Raw genomic sequence first — 26,679 nt, 5'->3', positions numbered from 1 at the left:
TCAATGTGTTTATTATTGGCAAGGGTAAGGGTGTGGCAACTTGTAACGAGGAGGAAGAGAGTTGATGTGCAATCAGAAGGGAGTCAAGAGATGAAGAAAACTCAGAGATAGGCTATAGGAAGTGGGAATATGACACTATTGAAAGAGATTTGTTACATTAGGATGAAGATGTGGAGGTTATTAAAGCAGCACAACCTTTTGTGAAAATAAAAGCCTATGGTAGTGAGAAAAAGGCTCTCTTGGTCACAGGGAGGGAAATAAGTGCCGTAGCCAAGGAGTTCTATAAAGGAAGGTAACTTTCCAGAATTTCTTAACCTTGAACCTTGCCTCATCAACATGCAAACTAACCTTACATCTGCAGAAACAACCACAGTCCACCATCTAAAAACTGATCCCTACCTTACAATCCTCCCTGCTGACAAAGGCTCTACCACTGTTCCTTTGAACCGCAAGGATTATCTGGGAGAACGACCCTGCCAGCTGTCAGATATATCTGCCTACAAACCTTGCCACACTGATCCCATTCCAGAAATCCAGTGGGATCTCCAGTCACTCCTCAAATCCTTAGTCTGTCCAAGAATCTCTCCCCTGGAGTCCATCTCTCTGCTCACCCCTACCACTCCTCGCACTCCTACCTTCTACATGTTTCCTAAAGTCCATAAACCATTAATGGCCCTCCCTTGGGCACTAGAAAAATTATGTATTAAGTATTTCTGATAAGAGTAAAAAGAACAAACAGACAGGCAGCCTCAAAACTTTCCACTACAAAATTAATTGTAACCACTGTTTCCTAATCTTACCAGGTCCTCTTTCCTTCCTAGTATGGAATGATTTAAATAAATCTGTTCTTTTGGTGTTAGTTTTTAATGTGAAACTTGAAATTGACCTTTTCATCCAAAATAAAACATTTAGTGCTGTAGATCTTAATTACTGTCTTCTTGGCTGGAAAAGAGTAAATTATTGATTTTTCAGTAATGCATGGTGTCTCCGGAGTGCAATCGAGTGCACTCAAGGTTAAAGTTCTGCTTAGCAGCCAGCTTAAGAAACAGCTTTTCAATATCTGCATCATAATGTAGCTCTGAAAAATTCTTGACGCTGTTATTGAAGAGCACGTCAGACAGATACGATTCTGAGCAACTATGATAGTGTGTTGGTAGGGCAAGTTTCGCAAATTTCTGCTTTTCACAAAAGAGAATCTGTTCATTCCAAAAGACCCTGGTATTAAACAGGGATTGCACAGCAGTACCTAACATTCAAAATCCTAAGTCTTCTGCTTTTTTCACTTTGTATCGTAATTACCAGGAGAGGAAAGATGAGCATAATATTCACTTAAAAAAATGAGAATTTTTTTACCTTTAAAGGTAACCGTTATTATTTCATAAAAACGTTCTTCTCAGTGCTCAACTATTACAGTATATATTCATCTTCTTACAAGAGGTATACTGACAAAAATTAATGTTTTCTTATATCTCGCAGCAATGGCGGCTGTCATTTCCTGTTTAACAATAGCTTCTATTGTATTTGTCCTTTTAAAATACATCCTGTAATCAAGTATACTATCAGAAAAAAAATTATTATTAAAGTCATGGAATACACCAGTGTGTTAGAAATCATGGGACGCTAACAATCCAACGATATTATTTACAATGCTGCGCTCTTGCAGATGAAAACGATAATTAAGGTTATGAAGTGATACTATAAACCCAACCCCCAGGATGCCCTATTGTGACCAGTAACTGTGCCCCCACTGAGAGAATCTCTGCTCTCATAGACCAACACCTTCGACCTATTATCCGGAACCTACCCTCCTATATAAAAGGTACCAACCATTTTCTCCACCGACTCTCTGAAGTTCCTGATCCTTTACCACACGGTGCCCCGCTCGTCCCTGTTTGTGCCACCTCCCTTTGCACTAACATCCCTAATCCCCATGGCCTAACTACTACTGAAGACTATCATTTCCAATGCCTGATGTATCCCAAACCAACCTCCTTCTTAGTCAACTGGACCAACTATATCCTCACCCACAATTACTTATCCTTTGAAGGAATTACCTTCAAATAAATCCAGGTTGTGGCTATGGGCACCCACATGGCACCATCCTATGCCAACCTATTAATGGGCCATCTAGAGGAATCCTTAAACACCCAGACACCTAAACCCCTCACCTGATCTAGATTCATTGATGTCCATGTGATCTGGATTGACAATGAGAACACTCTATTCACATTCCTCCAGAACCTCAACTGCTTCTCCCCCATTTGCTTCAGTTGGTCTTACTCAACTCAACAAGCCATCTTCCTAGATGTTGATCTCCACCTAAAAGATGGATACATCAGTACCCCTGTCCATATCAAACCTACTAATCTCCAGCAATACCTCCACTTCGACAGCTGCCATCCATTCCATACCCAGAAATCCCTTCAGTATGGCCAACCATGGTAGTCACACCTGCAGTGATGAGCAGTCCCCCTCAAAATATTCCAAGGATCTCACTAAAGCCTTCACAGGCTGTAATGAACCTCTCAACCTTGTACAAAAACAAATCTCCAGTGCCTTATCTTTCCAGTCTCCCACCACCTCCCAAAGTCCCACCGTCCGGCCACAGAGGAGCATTCCCCTCGTAACCTACTACTACTCAGGACTGGAGCAACTGAATTGTATTGTCTTCCAGGATTTTATTCACCGTGCCCTGAAATGATAAACGCCTTGCCCACTATCCTTCCCACATTTTACATGATGGTATTCCACCATCCACTGAACCTACACAATATACTTGTCCATCCCTACACAACCACTGCTCCCAAACCTTACCTCATGGCTCATATCCCTGTAGTAGACGTAGATGCAAGATCTATCCCATACACCCTCCCACAACCACCTACTCCAGTCTGGGTCCAAACATTACCTATGCTATCAAAGGCAGTGCTACTTGTGAAACCAGTCATGTGATCTAGAAGCTAAGCTGCAACCACTGTGCTGCATTCTATGTGGGCATGACAACCAACAAGCTGTCTGTCCACATGAATGGCCACGAAAATTGTGGCCAAGAAACAAGTGGACCGTCCTATTGCTGAAAATGCTGCCCAACACAACATCCTTCATTTCAGTGACTGCTTCACAGCCTTCATCAGCTTTTCTGAATTGCGCAGGTGGGAACTCTCCCTGCAATATATCATATGTTCCTGTAACACTCCTGGCATCAACTTCTTTGGTCATTGTCCTCACCTATCCAGCCCCCTCCCTGTTCCCATTCCAGCACTACACAGCCGTCATTCCACCATCACACTGAGTCTTCTTACTTCCCTCCTTTTCCACTACCCCCTTCCCCTACCTCCCCCCCCCTTCCCACCTCTTCCTTGCCCACTGTCTAACCTGCCGACTGAATCTAGCTGCCCTATCCTCTCTCCACCTTCTCCCTCCATGCTCCCCAGCAGCACTTCACTGTCCCCCACCCATACCTTATTGTCCCTCCCTCTCGGTGCCCCAGCCTCCCCCTTACCCCCACTCAGTTGCCACTCCCATGAAGCACTGCTACTCGTGGTGTGGCTTCAGATGCCAGAGAATGCAGTTGTTGTGTGTGTGTGTGTGTGTGTGTGTGTGTGTGTGTGTTCCTTTTCATATTATTGTTAGAATAAAGGTAGAATTTAAGTTTGCCTTATTCTGATGTAAATTCTAGTTATGCAAGTTTTCATTGTACAGGGTGTATACGACCTGGGAGATCTGGGAAAAACACGGGAATTTTTCCATCCGGGAGAAAACCAGGAAAAACCCAGGAATATTTTAGAATTCCGGCAATTTTTCATTGTTTTCAGTTAAATTTTTGTAATTTTGACTGGTAAGAACCGATACTCCAACAAAGAATATTACTGTATCCCGTTACTGCAGAATAATACTCTAGTAATAAAACGTGAATGAGTGAAAAAACGAAAAGAAAACTTAAATTGCAAAGTAAATGCGCAATATACAGCAACAAAACAAAGTGCTCATATGAGCATCTGCCAACAGCAAAATTTGTCAAAGGCTTTAGGAAGAATATGCAATGATTCGTAACAAGAAATTGCTTCCAATGAGCGTGACGTCACAACTTTTTACGTTAGATTCATTTTAGCAGTTACATGCTTAATCATGCGCATGCACAGTTGAGTAGTACCTTCTCCTGCTTCTGGCTACAGAAATATGGCTGTTGGCTGTGTAAGCAGCCGCAGGTTCAATTGTCTTGTTTCTTTTATGACGTAATGTAATATCTTTTAATGTTTTACACATACGAACATACGGCTCCCTATGACATCGTAGCTAAGCAAGCGCGGTGACGCCTGTCATCTGGCGCACTCTGGCAGCTGCACAAACGAACCTATTTCTAACAGGTCGTGGGAAAATATTCTGAATGGTGATTTGAAGAGCGTTACTATCAAAGAAAATTTCATTTTACGCAAGTTGAGCTACGTATGAGAATATACAATGAATTTCTTAAATCAGAGCGTTTGACCCTCATTTAAAAATAAATCCTTTGATGGCAAGCCATTTAGATGAATTTCAAGCCCAGAAGAACAGACATTTATGTCGTTATTAAAAATTTTGATGGTACATTTTGGGATATATCTTAAATTGTAATACACGCATAAAAGACCAACATTATACCTGAAAGCTTAGCTTCTCTTCCAGCTTATTAATTTTATAGACCAATATTATAAGTGAAAGCTACTTTTCCTGTAGCAACGCTATGTATATTAATTTAAACCATTAACTTTTTCTGTTTTTTTGTTTGCGCTACTTAACAGTGATGTTGCTATTGGCTGACTTCATCATGTATCATAAGCTCTGAATAGCTGGTATCATCGGCTGGTGAAAATCATGGCATGAGCTATGACTGGCTTACAAAAGCACATCACAATCTTGATTTCAGTGCTTTGGAAAGTAACATGTGCTGTTTGGTGGAATTCGAATTTATACTTTTGTAATACGAAAATATGTTGCGTACATGTTACTGCACATATAAGATCTTTCCAAAACGTTTTTCCCCCCTGTGTTTCGTTTTCTAAAGCGGCATGAAATTCCACGCCCATGTATAAAACCATAATCATTCAAAGGATGGATAAGTTATACAGTTCCGAGAGAAAATGTACTGTCAGTTAATAGGGCAAAAGTATGTTTTCACCCGGGAGAAAATGTATTTTTAACCGGGAAATCCGGGAGAAATCCAGGAATCTTTTTTCTCTGTCTGCGTATACACCCTGTTGTATGTTTATGAGCCAGAGGAACTCAGAAAACATTACCCTCACAGAGTGTGACAAATTATTTAATTTGACACTGTAGTATTGCACATGCAGTATCTAACTTTAAGGTTGACATCCTCTCTACATGCACACGGAACAGCAGAGGCCAATGGATCAGCACCTGATATGATCATATCTTAGCAAAGAAATGCTAAGCAGTGTACATCTGTAGAAAACTTTATAATATTAGCTGACTACAAAGGAAATAAAATGTCTACACTGCAGAACTAAACTAAGATTAAGAAACTAGGAATAACGAAGCTAAGAAGACCCTTAGAGAGGACAAAGCAAACATTGTCCACAGAAAAGAAGCTACACAATGTGGTACAATGTACAATCTATTTACATTTACACAAGTGGCTATTTACATGCTACATGAAAGGGGAAAGGGGATACCTATAAGAGGAATAAAGAAACATAAACTAAGTCTTAAATATACTATGAGAGATAGGATTGTGCTCTGCATACAACACCACCTTTCTTTTCAGGTGCAAGGAGATAAGTCAAAATGACAACCATACTATGAATATATGCATTCTTACAAGTCATAAAAAATTAATAAAGAATTAACTGCATACTGATAAAAATTAAGAATATGAATGTTGAATGTGTGATGATTTATTAGCCAGTGAGCAGCTATGCACTTAGTTTTAAGTTAGTATTTAAGTGTCCTTCCAGCAAACAGTTCAGAGTCACATCCTGGGTAAAATAGGGAACACAGTAGTTACATATTATGAGAAGGAAAGTTGCTACTCACCATATAGCGGAGATGCTGAGTTGTAGATAGGCACAACAACAAAAAGCCTCTCTCAATTAAAGCTTTTGACCATTGGCCTTCATCATCATCATCAACAACAACAACAACAGCAGCAACACACACACACACACACACACACACACACACACACACACACACACACACACGATTGCAGTCTCAGGCAACTGAAACCACAGTTGCCTGAGACTGCAGTCGTGTGTGAGAGTTGAGAGTTGTGTGTGTGTGTTGTTGTTGTTGTTGTTGTTGTTGGAGGCCAACAATAATTATATATCTGCTCATGACGGTGTGGATGTATGTATGAAAAAGCTACAACACACCAGGTGTGTAAATAGATTGAACATAGGTCTTCTGCTACAAAATGAAAAGGGGTCAGACCAAGCAGCACAAGTCCATGTGACTAAGAAGAATGCCAAGCAAGAGTTATTACAGTACATTTGCACATGAACACGAGTTATCTCGACACTTTTTTATTGGTACAATTCTCATAGAGAGATTTTCATGCACATCAGAATACACAAAGAATGATATCCTGCAGCAAAAGCATTATAAGTTTAAGTTGCTGACTCTATACTACACTGTTTACACTCGATGATGGCACTTGTATAACAGAATATTGTATGGTCCGAATGTATCAGATAGTAAACATGAAATAAGTGGATTAACATGGGTAGATAGTCATGAAATGATGGACCGAATAGTTCTCTTGTGATGAACAAAGAACTGCAGTAGTAGAGTAAAAATGAATGCTTCTTCCTGTTGATAACATTTCCTGTAGACCAGTAGACACAAACTAGTAAACTTACCAGAGGCATAGCTAAATGTAGTTATGTAGGCTTATTGCAATTTGATGTTATGAAGCTTTCTTTCTCAGCAGCTGTAATGATGATACTTGTATCATGTGCAATGTATGAACACAAAACTCATGCACATCATGTGATAATGTTGTATGCAAATATTTTGTTAGTAATGAAAAATGAGATTGAAAAAGCGACAACATGTGTAATGTTAAAGTGAGATGAGACTACGAATACAGATAGTTCACAAATGAACATTCAAAAGGGTAATGCCCAAGAGCAAAATGATAATGTAAAAACTGATAAATATTAAATGACACAAAATCATAATGAATGTACATAATATTAAGTGTCTTGCATGTTTAATTTCTGTACAGTGTTTATGTAAATTTTTGTACAATATTTATGTAAAGAAATGTGAATGCCATATGAAAATGAATATGTACAGAGTAAGAAATATGAAAACCATTTGAGTCAATATATTTTAAATTGTAAATACATAGATTATCATAACAATGATGAAATGTAAAAACTATGTAAAGATGCAATGTGAAGCTGAATATGTTTTCCAGGACTGCATGTTTGAACTAATAATTGTAAATGTGTTACAAACATTTTGTTAAGGTATTTTTTGAAACCTGTAGTTCCATGTTTGCTTGCAAAAATATATGTCCTAGTGCTGGGCAGTAATGAACATTTATATCCTCAGTGGACTTGAGTATCGACAAGACATTCTACACAGAGAGGGTGTGGAAATGAATAAAGACTTATCTTGAACCCATTCTAGTGTCTTCGGGATGTTGATAGTTTGAGTCTGGTTCAGCCACTGAAACACATGGATTATGACAGGAACAAATGCCTGGACCATAAATAATGAACTTCCTTGCCATAGCATCTATGGTTCCACTATGCACAAGCCTCAGCACACCATGTTGCAGCAACATGGGATGAACACTTTTACTGACTTTGGATAAATAATTGAAATTGTAGCACACTCACGGACAACTCAACTTAACTAGACCCTTAACAAACTCGAGTGCACGTGCAGGATACATCACAAGGTGTGTGCACAGGACACAATGCTGCAATAGCAGCAGTCAGATTCCAATAGTCAAATTACAGACTCTGTATTCAAATTCACTTATTGACACAGCCCTTAAAAATTTTTGTGAGTGATAGTAGTACTGCTTTTTAAAGTTTACATTAAACATAATTATATATACATGTTATGTAATGACGTGTTTCAGGAGCAAACATTTTAAACTTGGCCATAAATAAAGGTCTCAGTACCCTGACAGGCCAAGAATTTAAAGTACAAAAAAGGTGCAGATGTGTAATGCACCACCACTGTACACTGTTGTCAAGTGATTTGGATCACACCAGGATACAGGTGGTGGTGGTGGCGGTGGCGGCGGTGGTTGTTGTTGGGGGGGGGGATGGTGTACACGTAACACATATAAATAAACATTTGTAATGATGATTATTTGTGCTCTCCCTGTGTGGCAAAGATATTGTAGGGAGGTATGGTTATATTAGCGTAAGCCGACAGAAAATTGAAAGTTATACTATAAATTTATTTTTTGAACCTCAGTTGTTTTTTTCACTGATCTTGGTATCTCTCGATCTTTGGAGCTGATGCAGTAGAGACATACATACTTGCACTCTCCAAGTATTTTGTTAATTAAAAGTTATAATGTGTGGAAGTCGCAAGTTTTCATACTCCTACTGAGCTACATCCTAATTTTCACATCCCAAGGCAATGAGGACTTGCATTTTTAAATGGAAATTTTTGGAGGAGTCAACACAAAGGGAGAATAGATGATACAGCCTTCCTGGCATTGTTGTACATTGGTGGGTATATGAGCTAAATATCAATACATACACCAAAGCTCGGAGGTATTAATCTTCAATCAGCGTTCCAGAACTGGCACAACATTTCTTAATCTACATGTGTCCATACCTTTGTGCATTTCTGGACTTAACAAGTTCTGGTGTGGCTAAACACGCATTAACATAACTATGTCAACTCTGAACAATTCACATTATCTCTCTCCCTAACTACTACAGTGGCCATTTATGTGTGTAGAAGTCATTGCATAGTTGGTATATTGTATGACTGCTTTCACAGGTGGCCTTGTCTCTGATAACAAAATATGCCTGTGATGGGATGGAGCAGAGTATGTTGGGTAGGTGCATTTGACTGGGCTTGCAGTTGGACCTTCCACAAAGACATTGATCCATTTGGCAAGGAGTTGTGAGTAGGTGTAGCATAAGAATGGACCACAATATTTGATAGATTGGGTGGGTGGCAGAAATACCGCTTTGAAAGGATATGAAATATTTTAGGCCAGATGTTCCTTATTTCTAGGCACAATGATAAATATCGTAAGCCCTGCCGAAGTGTATGGCTAAATTTTTCCACCACTTTAATATGATTTTGGAATATGAGGAGGGGGGTGGCAATGCTCCTTTGCAGTTAGTGCCTGGGGATGGTCAAAGGGTTAAGGGCAACAATATGGCATTAAAAATTTATTTGTGAACCATGTTTGGACAAGGATGCAGATGTGCCATCCATGGATGGCCCCACAGTGTGTGAGAGACTTTGATATTTTCTAGTGTGGAAGAGATGGAAGCTATCAAAATGATGGTAAATTAGCAGGAAGATGGCATGCTGGGCTGATGAGAACCAGTCAAGGTGATGCAACAGGAGGTATTGAGGCTGTAGAGGAATGTTGACACTGTGTTTTTTCCTGGGTTGAAATCTTGATGATACCACCAATGATAAATGGATTGGCATAGGAATGAGCCATGTGGATTTGTCTGAGTACCCGGCCCTCCAAGGAGAAGTAGCTATGCATAGCTTGTCAGGTGTATAAGGAATGAAGTGATGCATTTGGAGGCAGTTCATTTTCGATAGTGGCAATGCCTTGGATGTGGGGGGATGAGTTTGTAGGGAGTTACAGTCAACAGTGTCAAGTAGAGGGGTCAGGTGGGAAAAGGGTGAGGACAGTTGACAGATGGTGAAGCAAATGGTTTGTGTATATGATTTGGGAAGCTAGGCTGTGGGCAGTAGGTTGGAGGGACTGGTCAGGAAGAGCAAAGATTCGTTCTGTAGAAGCATCTGTAATGGTTTTTGGACCTTGGGAAGCATGTAGAAGGTGGGTGTATGGGTGGTAGTAGGGATGAGGAGGGAGATGGTTTCACTTCAAATAGTCTGGAATTACTGAATGTTTGATTTTGGTTGGCTTCATGTGGAGGGATTGGTGGGAAGTAAGTCTTTTCCACTGTAAGGATAAAGTTTTGCCACTGTTAGGTCTTAGACATGTCCAGCATGACTAAACTTGTGTACGGGGTTGAAGATGGGCATTCAGATGCAGCTAAATCTTTCATGTACAAGCCTCACCACAGTGATCTGATCCCAGAAATCCAACATAACATTGAATCCCTACTGATATCTTTAACAAAAGTGATTGTGCAAACCGTGTCCACATGTGGGCATAAGATACTGACTGTCCCTTAAAGCAGCTGCAAAGGAGCCACTCTCCAATCACCCAATACAATCCCAACCTGGAACACCATGGAACTATTTTTCGCCACAGATTTGGATACTCATTATTATCCCTCAAAATGAGGATCATCCTACCAATAACCCAGCTTGGACCTTTTAAAGTGGTATTCTGCTGCCCACCCAATCAATAAAATGTCTTAATCCAACCATATACCACATTTATTTCCAACCATTTTTCACATGGGCCATACCGGTGCCCTTGTGGGAGACTGTGGCACAAAACCTGTCCAGTGCACCCACTCAGTGACACCCTAATACATTCCTGTCACAGTCATATCTTCTGCTACCAGTGAAGCAGTTCATCTTGTAGAGCAGTTATGCTGTAATTCCTGCATGGCATTTATGAATGGTCACATGCAAGCTGTAGTCAAGAGCTGAGCTGACAATCCTGTGGTAAAACACACTGCCCAGTATGACATGCATGATTTCACTGTCTGCTTTACAACCTATGCCATCTGGATCCTTTCTCCAAACACCTTTGTCTCTTAATTACATATGTGAAATTATACTTTCGATACATTCTTTAATCCCAAAATCCTCCTGCCTAAGTATCCCATCACCACCCTCATCCCATCTTCCAAAATTCATTAATCCTGAGCTTGCATCCTACTCTATGCACTATCCCTCCACTTGTGGTCTGTCCCTTCACTCTGTGCTGTGCACAAGTCTACTTGCCTGCAGCCAGAACGAGCTCAGCAGTGCCACATTCCTTCCCTGTGCACCCTCTGCCTCTCCCTCCCAACCATCAGCCACCCTTCCATATCCCTCCCTCCTATTCCCTGCCCCTCCCCCCTGCCCCCCCCCTCCCCCGCCACACACACACACACACACACACACACACACACACACACAAACACACACACACACACACACACACACACTCCACCTGACACAACCTCACATCCCAGTGGAGCTGAAGAACCAATACAATCTAGTCAACCAGAATGATGTAGGCATGCAGGTTTTGTGCATGTGTCTATCTACACAATATATCTCTGAAGAAGAATTCATCAGAAGGCTGTCTTTGTCTTGTTTGCTTGCCTGTTGAAAAATCTGCATTTCAGTTGTACAGTGATTTTTTTCCTTATTCTGTACATTTTGTTATTTACCCAAGAACCACATGACAATATTGGGAAAAAGAGTACAAAAAGGTCACTAAATCACAGTATTTTTTTAACAGCCATGACAATAGAAAAATAAAAACTGATAATTGGGAAAGAAACGTCAATAAAAAACTACCAAAGAAAAAGAACTTTCTTGTTATCTTCTAAATTAACATACATGTTGTAGAACACAATGTTTATTTTACCAATGGATTATATGATATTGTTTTATTTTTTTCTCAGAGTTGCGATAAATATATGTGAAGTATAGTACTTTTCAGAAACATGTATTGTGACTGTGTCCCTACCAAGGTGTAAAATGTCATTTGAACTAAGCAAAAATAGATCTTGTAATCAGACTGCAATTCTAATCACAGTTAGGTTTACTCTGATGGCAGTTTTGTCCACTGACTATTATAAATCATTTAATAATCTCTGTAGAAATAGTGGCCAACTTGAATAGTTATTTTTAGTTGTGTAATATCAGAAGGTAGTAGTGGCAATGTTCATTTTATTGCAGACACTGCAAGTCTGTGGAGTGTCAAAGCAAGGTGGCAACTTGCACTCTCTGTGGCTTCATAGTTCAAGCGGCAAAACCCACCTCCATAGCCGAGTGGTCAGTATGGAAGAATGCCATGCCAGGGGTATGGGTTTAGTTCCAGGCCGTTTCGGAGATTTTCTCTGCTCGAGGTTGGGTGTTGTGTCGTCTTCATCATCACTTCATTTCATTCTCCTCAACAAGCAAACAGCTAAAGTGGCAGCAACTAAAAAGACTTGCACCGGCAGCTGGTCTACCCACCAGGAAGCTCTAGCCATGCACACATTTCATTACATTTCCTGCTGTAAATGTAAACAGAGAGAGGGAGAGAGAGAGAGTTCCTGTCTTTCTGCTGGTCAGTTACGCAAATCTCTATGTTGTAGGTACACAACCTACATCCAAATATTGATTTTCATAACACAGTTCTGATCAAATTCATCAAAAATTACTGACATAAAAACAACTTGGAGTAATCATGAGATTCCAGTAAAACCTTCTGTTTCAGTTATCTTCCTTACCTGATCCATCTACTGTGCATTTCAGCAGTTCACTAAATATATATTGACAGTTACCGCACTGACATTTGCTCTCAGTGCTCAACTGAGTTGGACCGCTTTCCTCTGCGAACCCATGATTAGCCATCTGCATCATATTTCTCCTCTGTGAAGCATAATAGGACTTCTTGTCATTCAATTTGATTACAGTGCATGAGAAGATGATTGCTTAAAAGGTTTTGTGCATGCATTAGTCTCATATTATTTTCATGTTCACTTGCATGAGATACAGGAAGGTTGTTGCAGTATTATTTCTGGGTACCTCACTTCCCCCTGAAGCTTTGTAAATAGTCTTTCACAGGCTAATTGTCATCTATCTTCAGGCATCTGCCAGTCCAGATTCTTAGCATTTCAGTTATGCTCTCCCATGGGTCAAACAAACCTGTAACCATTTGTGCTGTCCTTCTGTGTACATGTTCAGTATCCCTTGTTTTACCTGTATTATCTTGGTCCCACACAGTTGGGCATATTCTAGGATGCTAAATACCAGTTCCAATTGGCAAAATGCTAGTCAATTCTACATCTATATCTACATGATTACTCTACGATTTATACCTCAGTGCCTGAGAGAGGGTTCTTCAAACCACCTGCAGACTAATTCTCTACTGCCCCATACTCTAACTATGCATAGAATACACATCTGTCTGTAAGAGCTCTAATTTCTCTTATGTTAGTATGATGATCTTTTCGTCCTATGTAAGCTGGCATCATTAAAATATTTTCATGTTCAAAGGAGAAAGTTGGTGACTAAAATTTAGCGAAAAGATCTTGCAACAATGAAAAACACCTTCGTTTTAATGATTGTCAACTCAACATGCTTGTCATAACTGTTACACTCTCCCCTATTTTTTGTCACAGTATAAAATGAGCTGCCCTTCTTTCGACATTTTGATGCCCTCTGTCAATTCTATCTGAGGATCCCATACTGTGCAGCAATATTCTAGCTGACAATGGACAAATGTAGTGTAGGCAGTGTCTTTCGGTACCTACAGAGGGTTTTTCCAATAAAACACAGTCTTTGGTTTGCCTTCCCACAACAATTTTTCAGTTTAAGTGTTAGTATTTGTAATTCCTAGATATGTAGTTGAATTGAAAACCTTTAAATTTCTGTAATTTATTGTGGAACCAAAATGTAGCAGTTTCCGTTTATTAGTAATTTTTCATTACTTAGAATCAACTGTCACTTTTCATACCATTTTGTTTAAATCATGTTGCAATTGTTTTTGATATTCTAATGATTTTACTGTACAGTAAATGACAGTATCATATGCAAAATATCTAAGATGGCAGCTAGATCATCTTCTAAATCATTTAGGTAGGTTGGGAACAATGAGGGTCTATAATACTTCATGGGGAGTGCCAGATATCACTTCTGTTTTACGTGATAAATTTCCATCAATTACTATAAACTATGATCTTTCTGACAGGAAATCACTAATGCAATCACACAACTGAAGTGATAGTCCATATGACTGCAATTTGTTTAGAAGTCTCTTGCAAGGAACATTATCAAAAGCCTTTTGGAAATCCAGAAATATGAAATCAGTTTGAGAACCCTTGTCAATAGCAGTCATCACTTTGTGTGAATAAAGAGCATTTGTGTTTTGGTTTGACAAGGAATGGCTCAGGTCTACAGATAGTGCAGTAAAAATCCATCCAAAGATGGCTAGACGGTAAAGAGGAGTCATCAAAATGAAGCTGTTTTACAATTCTGATGATATTAGATATGGAGCGCTGGCATGCACTGAAGTAAAAATTTTGAATCTCATTTCCCATTACTTTAAATTTTTTAGGGTCTATTTATAGCAGAATGATGAAATTTTCAGGAGTTATACCTTTCTGCATTCTAATATATCTGAATTAAAAGATTTGTGAAATTATTTTGTATTAAGAGGTATATTTTAAAATACTTGCTAAAATGTGTAACTTTTTTAACACTCAGAAAAAATAAAATATCTTGGAAACTAAACTTTCTTTTTCTAAAATGATTAATTTAGTAGAAAAGTAGAACATATATCTGTGTTCTGTTAATAACCAAGAGTATAGTCCCAGTCAGTAATGAGAAAATTTTCCGAATATTTGGATCTATTTAACTTATGTAATGCATGGCACATTCCACATACCTGTAAATACCATTTACACCCAGGCAGCTCTCACTCAGTTATGGTGCCACTGATTACGACCCTGCTCTATGAGACGCAACTCACCACTGTCAGACATACCCTCATATACGGAACATGACATCTCAGAGAGCAAGGTCAGAGATATTTTGAGACCTTTGGCAATTCTTTGTACATTTAGAATATAATCTTTGAATACAGTGTTCAGGTGATATATGATTATACATAAATTTTAATTTATATTTAATTAACGTTTGAAATTTGTAATTTATGTTTATTTTACATAGCTCCTGGAGAAAAACAAAGAGAACCATTGGGAATATCATCTAGTGCATACAAGAAAATCACACTCATGAAACGTTGTTGTGTACATAAAACTTTAAGAGACCAGTTACATAAAGACGCATTTTACAAGTCTATTCTTGCATTTGTTGTCAATGAGGTGAGAATCTTTTAAGTTCCTATTCTTTATTTCATAAAGTTGTTACTTATTAACAGGGTTGGATGGACAATAAATTTAGAACTGTATGAGGGTGACATGACTGTTCCTTTTTTTTATGGCTTTATGCATGATATATCTCAGTGCAGCATGCAAAAATCAAACAATGGAAAATCCAAGATGGAATGTAACAATATTATGAGAAGGAAATTTGCTACTCACCATATAGCAGACACAAATGCAACTCGCACACAAGTGTGTGTGAGTTACGTTTGCGTGAATGTGTGTGTATGTGTGTCTATTGTGAGAGTCTTTTTGATGTGCCTGTCTGTGACTCGGCATCTCCGATTTGGTGAGTAGCAACTTTTCTTCTCATAATACACTATGTAATCAAAAGTATCCACTGAAAATGACTTAAAAGTTCGTGACGCCCTCCACTGGTAATGCTGGAATTCAATAAGGTGTTGCCCCACCCTTAGCCTAGATGACAGCTTCCACTCTCGCAGGCATACATTCAATCAGGTGCTGGAAGGTTTCCTGAGGAAGGGCAGCCCATTCTTCACGGAGTGCTGCACTAAGGAAAGAAATTGATGCTGGTCAGTGAGGCCTGGCATGAAGTTGTCATTCCAAAACATCCTAAAGGTGTTCTATAGGATTCAGGTCAGAACTCTGTGCAGGCCAGTCCATATGGGATACTTCTTTGACTGAAATCTAAATTGCGATGGGCAGACTGCTTTTGACACCACTTGTGTATGTAAATCCTATATCTTAATCATTGACCTACCTCCCCTGGTTTGTGCCTTAATGGACCAATTGCAACAGTAACTGTGGTATTTAGGGAAATACCCATAAAAATGGATTTTTGATACATCTGAAAGACCTCTACATGCTTCATCAAAGGAAAATTAAAAGCCCTCTCTGAATTGCTTTGATGTTTTCCTCCAAATCGACCTGGTATGGAACCCAAACAATTGAGCAGTACTCAAGATTAGGTATCACCAGAATCCTGTACGCAGTATCCTTTACAGCAGAACCACTCTTTCCTAAAATTCTTCCAATAAACTGAAGTTGAACAGTTGCCTTCCCTACCACAGTTCTCACATGCTTGTTCCACCTCATATCGCTTTGCAACTTTATGTCCAGGTACTCAGATGACTTGACACTGTTGTAAAGCAGGTCACAAGCAATACTGTACCCAAACATTACAAGTTTGATCTTCCTACTCGTCTGCATTAGTTTACATTTTTCCACATTTAGGACTAGCTGCCATTTATCACACCACCCAGAAAATTACATCATCAACAAACAACTGCAGATTGCTGTCTGCCAAATTGTTTATGTGTATAGAGAACTTGAGTGGTCCTATCACAGTTCCCTGGGGGTTCTCTTGAGGATATACTTTTCTCTGATGAACACTCACTGTCAAGAACAACATATTGTTTTCTGTAACTTAAGAAGTCTTTGAGCCACTCATCTATGAACCTATTCCATATGCTCATACCTTTGTTAATGGTCTGCAGTGTGCTAAATGTTTTCTGGAAATTTAGAAATATGGAACCTGCCACGTGCCATTCATCCATAGTTCACAGTATGGTATATAAGGAAAGGGTGAGCTGATAAAAATCAGCTTTGCAATGCATTAAAACCATGTTGATTTGTGGACATAAGCTTCATGGTTTCAAGGAAATTTATTATATTCAAACTGGGAATATGTTCAAGGATTCTATAGCAAACCAAAGTTAGGTATGTTGGTCTGTAATTTTGCATGTCCATTCTATTGTCATTCTTATACACAGTAGTCACTTGCACTTTTTTCCAGTTGCACTTGCGAGTTTGTGCTGGATGAGAGAGTCCTAATAAATGCAAGTTGAGTAAGGGGCAAATGTTGTGGAGTACTCTTTGAAAATATTGAATTGGGATTCCATCCAGACCAGATACCTTGTTTTCAATCCTACACTTGTTTCTCTACACCAGGGATGCTTATTACTATGTTGTCCTTACGGAAGTCCGTTTGATGGGCGAATGATGGTTTGTTTGTAGTCGTTTGTGGTTGAAACCAGTGTGGTTTCTGTTGCCTGAGACTGCAGTTGTGTGTGTGAGTTGCATTTGCATTAGTGTGTGTGGTGAGTTGCATTTGCATTAGTGTGTGTGCATGTGCATATGTGTGTCTATTGTTGAGAAAGCCTTAATGAGCGAAAGCTATAACTGTGAGAGTCTTTTTGTTGTGCCTATCTGCGACCCAGCATCTCCGCTACATGGTGAGTAGCAACTTTCCTTGGAGGAGAATTGGGGTTTGTGATGGGAAATGGCACAGGAGATCTGTTCATGGACTAGGTCTGGGGATAGTGCCTCTCTGTGAAGGCCTCAGTGAGACCATTAGCATACTAAGTGAGGGAAATTATTGTCATGGCAGATATGCGATCCCCAGGTGGCCGGGATGTATGAGAGGGATTTTTTGGTGTGAAATGGATGACAGTTGTAGGAGATCACATCTAGTGAGGTGGCATGCTGGGTCGAGGAGGACCACACAAAGAGAACATTTCGAATTCATGAAGCAATGAAGATCTTCACGATCTGTACTCGAGGCCACACAACTTTCCCATGCTCGACACTATCTCTCCCGCCTGTTTCACACAGTCCCCCTTGACCCCCCCACATTCATAGATGTCGATCCCCTCCTCTCTGACAGTTCCTTCCACACTTCTGTCCACATTAAACCCAGCAACTGTGAACAGCATCTGCGTTTTGACAGCTGTCATCGCTTTCACATCAAAACATCCCTTCCGTCAGCCTGGTCACCTGGGAACAGCATATCTACAGTGACAAAAAGTCACTTGCTTCAGTATTCCGAGGGTCTCACTAAGGTCTTCACAGACAGGCACAATACCCTGACCTAGTCCACAAATAGATCTGTGCCATTTCCCCTCACACCCCAAATCTTCATACCACACCCAAGAACCAGCCACAAAGGAGTGTCCCCTTCATCACCCAGTACTACCCCTGGATGGAACAACTGAACCAAATCCTCCGCCAGGGCTTTTATTACCAATCCTCGTGCCCTGAAATGTGGAACATCCTACCTGAGATACTTCCCAATCTCGTAAAGTGGTGTTCCATCCATCCCTAGGCCACAAGAATCATATCCTTGTGGAAGACCCAGGGGCAAAACCTGCCCAATCCACCCATCCAGCACTTCTTATCCCAACCCTGTCATAGGTTTATCCTACCCTGCAGGCCACCTGTGAAAGCAGCCATGTCATTTACCAGGCCTGCTGCAATCAATGCACAGCTTTTTATATTGGCATGTCTACCAACCAGCTGTCCATCCAAAGAACGAGCTCAGCACAACACTCTTGATTTCAGTGGCTGCTTCATTACTCTACCCATTTAGATCTTTCCCTCTATACCAGTTTTTCTGAACTGCACTGATGCGAGTTATCGTTATAACAAATTATCTGCTTCCGTAGTTATAGACCTGTTATACGTGACTAGATATCTTCCTTGTCACTCTCAATGCCAGTCTCAATAGAGACAATATTTTTGTCAACTGCAATGAACAGTCCCACTACTATGGCATATGCTCTGTCTTTCTGATATATATTCCATGACTTGCTAAGTATTGCAGAGCTTTGAATGAGCTCTCGGCCCTGAGAATAATTTGAGTGTAAGAACTTTCCTGGAGGGCAGTAAACTTGGGAATTTTGTTAGCAATGCTTTGACACTTTAGTGGTAAAATTTTGACCCTTGAAGTGTCTTTACTCTTAATGTAAAACTTGGTGAAATGTTGTGTTCATCTAAAACTTGGTGGAATGTTTTTATTCATTCATGTGTAAACTAGAATAAAATTTAGATTCTTAGTTAAAGTCATTGGAAAACAGTCATTGAAGAATCACTAACAATAATCTACAGGGTATCAACTTATTACGTGCACATGTGAAAGTGCTCGAAGAAACTTTTGTGCTTCAAAACACATAAATATAGATTGCATTTTTCACAACAGATTTTGATTGTGCTATTCCTTGAAGTAATATTTGGTGGAGAAGCTGGATCATCAATGAATGGTAAATGATCATAACTATCACACCTCTTGTCATCACAAGGAATAGGTGCAGGATAATTTGCAGTATTTGGTACTCTTACATGCTTCAGCCTTAGTTTCAATCTCAGGCTAATGCACCTCAGCTAATTTATTCAGGTGAGTTTCCATTTCCAGCTGAACTTTCATCAAGTCCTTAATGTCTTTCTGCAGAACTTTATTTTCGTTTAGCAATTATTCTGTATTCCATTCAGCAGTACTGCAGCTAATTGAAGAAGTGGAGACTGACCTTTAAAATCAATTTCCTTGTCCTCTACTGCGTACAGTAACACTCTGTTATTGCTGATCACAGATCTCCATCTTACCCATTGACTGGTTATATCTGAGTACAACATTGCTTTCTTTCCATTATCCTACAACTATCTTGTCCTAACTTCAAACTTGTTGTACTGATCATGCAGATAATTAAATTCAAACCAAAGGAATACTTAAGTTCACTATGACATACCACTTTCTGCTGTTGAATGTATGTTTGACAGTTATGATGTAAAGAGAGAAATCTTGAAAGGAATACTGAGAATAGTAATTCATAGAGATTTTAGGTATCACTGGAACCTGAAAGAAATAAATATGTGCTTTACACTAAAATATATAAAAAATTTGTGAAATAAATGAACATCATCTTCATCTCGGTACTGGAAGCACTGTATAAAGAAAATTGTTCATCATATTGCTTCTCTCTCCATAAACACCTCTGCTGTGTTATCAATACAGAAGGCTACGGATTCACATTATGGAACTCTTCTAGTATTACTCATTGTTGTGAGGATACACATGAAATACCTTCTCTGACAATAATTTTAGCACAGCAAGAAAAATTTCAGATTCATTACTGCTTTTGAGACAACTTTCTTGGTTGGTGCTGTATTCTGAAGTTGTTTCTTTTATATAGCTTCTTGGTTGTTCTAATGGGCAATCGACATTAATGTTCTCATCTTCAGGCAAATCACTGACGTCTGACATCTCATTCCAAATACTAAGTATTTCACTTTCAGACAAAATACTATTACTAGCTGGCATCTGAGAAGCAAACGTGACGATATCCCCCTAGCAATAAATACCTTTTATTGTGAAAATGTATTTTAATGAATATTTTTTAGCTCTGCACGATCATGCAAGTATTAAAAATAGAAAATACTAACCTGCACACTGGAGATAGTTGTTATTTGTTCCACAATAAACAGCATAATTGCAAAAGAATTACAGAAAACAGTGTTGAATTGTAGTTATTACACCTCTTTTGATAAAAAAACATTAACACTGAGCAATGGTCATTTACATAGTATAATGAAAAATAGCAGAATATCTTACTTGCTGTTGCAACAACACTTGCTGGCACACAGAATTTGCTTCATAGAGGAGTATGCTCCCAGTAGTTGGAATTTGAATTGCACCTGTACCAACAGTGAGAGTCTCAGATGACTGATGCATGTTAGTATCATCCAAAAATGTGAAAACAAGCCAAGAAAAATTTTACAGACTAAGCTGCACATTCATTCAGGTCAGGGCTGAACTGGATATCAGTTGGCTCTTGCTACATTTTGGTTATGCTTGATGTGTTGGTTATAAAATTTGTGACATCAAATTTTGTTCAAAAATTTTTGAATTACAAATCAAAACGGGTGAATACAAGTTGCTCAATGATCACTAGAACTACTGAAATATTCTTAACAGTTGACAAAAAAATAGGTGCATAGATATGGCATTGAAACTAAGGCTCCCAGTGGAAAAGCATTCTAGATCACCAAGAACAAGAAAAGCTCAATGACCGCAGTCAAATGTGAAAGTTATGTGCATTCTTTTCTTTGATGTTAACACTGTGGTACACCTTGAGTTATTACCATAAGATCAAGTGATCATTAAGGAATACTATTTATAAGTTTAGTGCCTTAACACCAAGATTTGTGACAAACAAACAATGGGTTTTGCATCATGATAATGTACTTCATTGCTTGGTTGTGAATTTTTGGCCAAAAATAATACAGTAGTTACTTCCTAACATCCATCTTCCCAGGTATGGCCCCATTTGCCTTTTTTTCTGGCTGTAAAAATAAAGAAAACCTTAAAGCATCATTGCTTTATAAGCATACATGAGATTAAAAACACACTGCACAGAGAGCAAAAGGCTATCCCAAACATCAAATTCCAGAAGCTTTACAAGGATTGTAAAAAGCATTGGCTAAGTATATAAAACACATTTTCTGTTATTTTTTGAACACATTTTGAATCTAAAAACATAAATGCTTTTATTAAAAAATTTTTGGGTTGGGGGAGGGGCAAGGGCTGTGATGAACATAACACCATCCCCCACCCTCTCCCTTGGGTCTGCACCTGTTCCAGCATGGCAAACAATTAAATTCATGAGTATTTGATCTAGATAATAAGAAACTTATGTGAATAATTCCATTGTTTTACAAATATCACAGCATTTTATCATGTTGCAGGTACCTTCGTCCTTTGCAATGCCAGCTGTATCTCTGAAACCATTCAAGAGACTTGTTAACTTCAGTGATACTACATTTCGTTTTGATGAAATGTACCGCAGACATTTCCCTTTAGTAACCCTTGATTCAGTATGAAAATTTACCTAAGTAACTTGCAAATAAATGACTTACAGATATGGAAAAAATAATCATTTGATCTACATTTAAATCTAACCTCTGAAAATCACTGTAAAGTGCATACAAAAAAGTACCTTTGATTGTAGCATGCCTTAAAGTTTCTCTAATTTCTTAGATAAATAAATCATGACAAGCACAATTGCTTGTGCGCCTTTGTGTAAGCTGTTATTGGTTTAACTGTATCAGCTTGGTCACTTCAGTAATGGTATGGAGGCCGTTACTGTTCTGAAAACTGATGCTAGAATTTGTAAACTATTAGAAACTATTTCTTCAAGAGTCTACCATCTGGAAGTTCTATCATATTTACCTGCAAGTCACATAAGCTAGGCATCCTTGTTATATGCATACAAGATTGTAAGTATACTGTCATGCACAGAGACTACTTTGATATAAATGAAATTTAGTTTTTGATATATTGATACAGTGCAATTTCATGGCTTTAGCATTACCACAGTTTTATTTATACAGCATTTTGAAGTAGCTGTCGGGTGTTTAGTTTACTCATACAGATAATTAGTTACACTGTAATTACAATGAAAGTATCAAGAATGTTATGAAATGGTACAGAAAAGTCAGTGATTGAACTTGTACAAAATAGCTTGTGGCAGTAATTTTTAAGTTGATTAAAAGACGTGCTCTCTGAGCGCTAGATAGTCAGAACATCTGTGACAATGATAAAAAGATAGCGAGGATAGAGATGATTATTAATGAGCAATCCAGCATGCATTAATTAATTAGTATGTATGTCTGCCTGTTTTGAGATGTCAAAGTGACTAGACACATGTATACATCTGCCTAGTTGTTAATGTATTATGTAAGGGTTGTTATTAACATTAAAATTCTACTCGGAGCCTGTAATGCGAAGATAGGATGAGAGAAGAAATTTCAAGGTGCAGTGGGGCGATGGCCAGCACATTAACTTACAAACAAGAACAGGAATGGTTAATTGAATTTTATACTACATATCGATTGGTTTTGAAAACAACAAGCTTTAAGAGGAGAGCACATAAGTTAATGACATGGAAGTGCCCTAACATCAAGCTAGGAGATTTCCAGATAGATTATGTACCCATGGATCAGAAATTCCATAAGGAAATCTATAATGTTAAAGTGCTACATGGCATCGATGTTGATTCAGACCACTACATTTAAAAAATTAAAATCAAACTGATACCTAAAAGAAAAAGCAAACCTCAATAGTTAGATACAAAGAGAACATATGACCCTTGTTATATTATTAATAATCAAATATATTATGAGAGATCAAGAATACCTTTAAGTGACAATCTAGAAACCACTGTCAATTGATTAAAAGCCTTGGCTGGAGAAGTAGCTCCTGTACGGAAACGCAAGAAACATGCTCAGTGGAATGAGGAATGCCATGTAGCAATTCTGGTTAATGACCAACAAAAGAGAACTGAAAGCTCCAGGGAGGAATTAATAAATGCTAGATGATCAACCACCAAAGAAATTAGAAGGGTCAAAAGGAAATTTCATAAGAACTCACTAAAATCTATCGAGGGTGCTTTCACTAGCCACAAGACAAGAGATTACTATCAGACATTCAAACAGTACCAGTTGAAATACCCTCCACCTACTCTTATGGTGAAGTACAAACAGAAAGGTAGCACATAATAGTTATGACAATTCAATGATATTGGCTGAATATTTCATGGCTAAATATTTCAAACAGTTACTAAATAGCACAGAACCTGAACATCGTTTGGAATTTGACCCCTATCCAAGAAACAAAGCACATTTAGAAAGAGTTATACCATCACATCCAGATCAAGTACAAACAGTGATTAACTCACTTCAGAGTTATAAAGCAGCAGGTGGGATCCAACAAGTGGCAGAACTTTGGAAATATGCATATGTGCAAACTATTCTGAACTTACACAAACATCTCACTGACATTTGGAATACTGAGAAGTTACCAGAGGAATGGAATGTTGCAATAATCCATCCACTACACAAAAAAGGAGATAGATTGGATCCAAATAATTATAGGGGTATACCCCTGCTGGATATTATAAAAAATTTTCCAAGGTTCTGTATTTCAGAATTCATGAACAACTTGATGGTGAACTAGGTGAATATCAAGGAGGCTTTCATCCAGGATGAAGCTGTCCTGATCAAATTACTATTCTCAGTTGGATAATGAAACATCCAAGGCTCAGGAACAAGAAACTAGTGATCACATTTGTCAATTTTGAAAAAGCCTTCAATAGTATCCATCATGAATCTGTACTGTCAATTCTTAAAGAATTTGGTTTAAATCAGAAATCTTTCAACCTCATTGCAGTCACCCTTTGAAATAGCAAAGCTAGAGTAAGGTTCAGAAATGAATTCTCTGAACCTTTTGAGATTCATACTGGGCTTCAACAAGGCGATGGATTGTCTCGATTATTGTTCAGTTGTGTGCTGGAGAAAATCATGCATGAATGGAACAAGATATGCCCACCATCTGTTAAGATTGGAAGGAAGATTCAACTTAACTGTCTTGCATTTGCAGATGATTTGGTGCTGTTAGCAAACAATATTGATGAAGCAAAAGTTCAGATAGAACAACTAGAATGATTAGCAGCAAAGGTTGGATTGCAAATTTTGTTTGAGAAAACAGAAATGATGCCCAGCTTCACAGTTGACACATCTCATAACATAATCCACAATGATCAATAAATTAAAGTAGTAAAAAAGTTTAAATATCTTGTTGAAAATATTACCTGGAATGTTAATGAAAGAGCATCAATAGATAGTAGAACGTTAAAACTGTGGCCAGTGCAGAGAACCACATGGCCAACCTACAAAAAAACAATCTCTCTTAATAAATGCTAAATTGCAACATTACACCTCCGTCAACTGATGACCATAGCAGTCTGGTCCCTTTAATCCACCCCCCAAACCCAAACTCCTCCGTCGTTAAACCAGAAGCAACTTATGCAACACAACTCAAACTAGATACTCAAGCAACAACTGACAAATTGCAGAAAGTTATAAGTAAGAAACATCAAGTTAATGGGCAGTGGAGGCTTCTGCCCAATTCAGTAGTGTATAAAGAAAATGAATCCATTATTGCTACAATGCAGAAAAGAAGGATTGCATTTTTTGGGCACATATCTCGCCTACTAAATAGTAGAATCCTGAGGCAATTTTTTGACTACTTCTGGAACAGTAAAACCAAAACCATCTGGTTTAAAGAAGTACACAGTGATCTGGATGAATTGAACATCACCACATGCCAAAGTCAACACAGAGAAGAGAAACTGTGTCTGAGGAACAAATACACACGGCTGAGATTCAAACCATCAGAACGAGAGAAGTATGTCATATCTGCAGAAGAACAAGCAGCCAGATCACAACGAATGAAGAAATTTTGGAAAACGTAGAAATCACTGACTGCTAAGACCTAATTTTAATAATTGCAGACTCTGTTGCATTATGTTTGATTTTAGTGCTCCAATGTGGGTGTAAACTATGTAAATAAATAAATGTAAGGGGTTGTGTTCAAATATATTCAGGATGGTTATAAAAGGTTGTTTGAATATTTATTTATCATTCCATGAAAATCCACTGTAACAATTTTGGGTGATCGTGAGGACCTGCAAAGGACACCAGTTATAATGGAGGAAAACACCAATGTTTCACTGCAGTGTTAAAGAGCTGGAAGCAATTATTTCAGGAAGGGGCATAAGAACAGTATTAGGTTTTATGCCTACATATTCTTATCGAAATCTTATTGTTCACCTTTTTCTTCATTAGCTATGGTGACTATTCAGATAGCCGAAAGCATTCCTTTATCTGATAATATATTCTAAACAATTTAAAAAATCATTTACCCATTTAAATAATATTTCCATTGTCATTTCAAAATTCTTTTTCCCAATAATTTCCTTACAAATGACTGTGACAGGATCATAACCTCCAAAAATTTTGCATGTAAGTACAATATTGTATTTGTATTTGTATACAAATTAGAAGGAATTACTGGAGATCAGCATTGTATTAATAATTATTTTTGTTGTGTATTTGTGGTATATAAGGGAGGAAGACGGAAAAAGACATTTAGTAATTATTTGGAACAAGAAACATTTAAACCATCCAATTATACTGGAAATTACGTAATTCTGAATTATGAGGAAATATGAACAAACAATGTTCAAGGTAGGATCAAGTGTATTGTTGAATTTATGCATGTGGGAGCAATTCCACCATGATACCACCCTTTGTTCAATTTCCCAACCACTGTAGCAAGCAACAAAGTCCAATCTTGTAATGTGTATTCTTGTAGTGTTTGTGACATAATTGTAGGACAGTTATGTACCATCTCGTTGCATTGGAAAAAGTAATTTCTAAAGATAAAAAAAAGTTTTTCAGTAAGAATTTAACATATTTTACATACACATATATTATGTGTGTTTATCAAAAATGGAACCCAGCAACAAGCAATAAATACGGTAACTATTAATGAACATGAAAATGTAGAAGATTTGACAAATTTGTCAATAAGAGAGGCTAATAATGAGAATATTCAGTAAAACTTTACTACTATTAGTGAATTACACAAGCATTTTGGGGATAATATGTGGCTCATGCTTAATGAGACTGGTTCTCAGTCAATGTTAGAGGGTGAGATTTTTAATAGTAATACTTTAATAAGTAATGAAACTGACAACGAAAATTTTTGTGACTCAATTTTGAGAGTAATGTGCATAGATCAATATGTAATTGTAGCAAATGAGATAGTAACCAAACATTGCAAGCAATATTAAAAATAAGTTCAGAAATGTCC

At 38.2% G+C, this 26,679-nt stretch overlaps 1 protein-coding gene across 1 annotated transcript in view; it reads left to right on the top strand.

The window, feature by feature from the left end:
- LOC124776159 overlaps window positions 1-25,705 on the top strand; it is a 230,546-nt gene extending 204,841 nt beyond the window's left edge. Inside the window, exons 7-10 of the mRNA XM_047250999.1 lie at window positions 15,019-15,173; window positions 21,711-21,839; window positions 22,163-22,241; window positions 25,650-25,705. Of these exons, the coding sequence (XP_047106955.1) occupies window positions 15,019-15,173; window positions 21,711-21,839; window positions 22,163-22,241; window positions 25,650-25,705 (419 nt within the window). The remainder of the gene's footprint in view (window positions 1-15,018; window positions 15,174-21,710; window positions 21,840-22,162; window positions 22,242-25,649) is intronic.
- The last annotated feature ends 974 nt before the right edge of the window (window positions 25,706-26,679 follow it).

This window comes from Schistocerca piceifrons, chromosome 2 (genome assembly GCF_021461385.2).
Source record: "Schistocerca piceifrons isolate TAMUIC-IGC-003096 chromosome 2, iqSchPice1.1, whole genome shotgun sequence".
Lineage (NCBI taxonomy): Eukaryota > Metazoa > Arthropoda > Insecta > Orthoptera > Acrididae > Schistocerca > Schistocerca piceifrons.
Note: the sequence above shows the minus strand (reverse complement) of the source record. Positions and strands in the feature narration are given on the sequence as shown.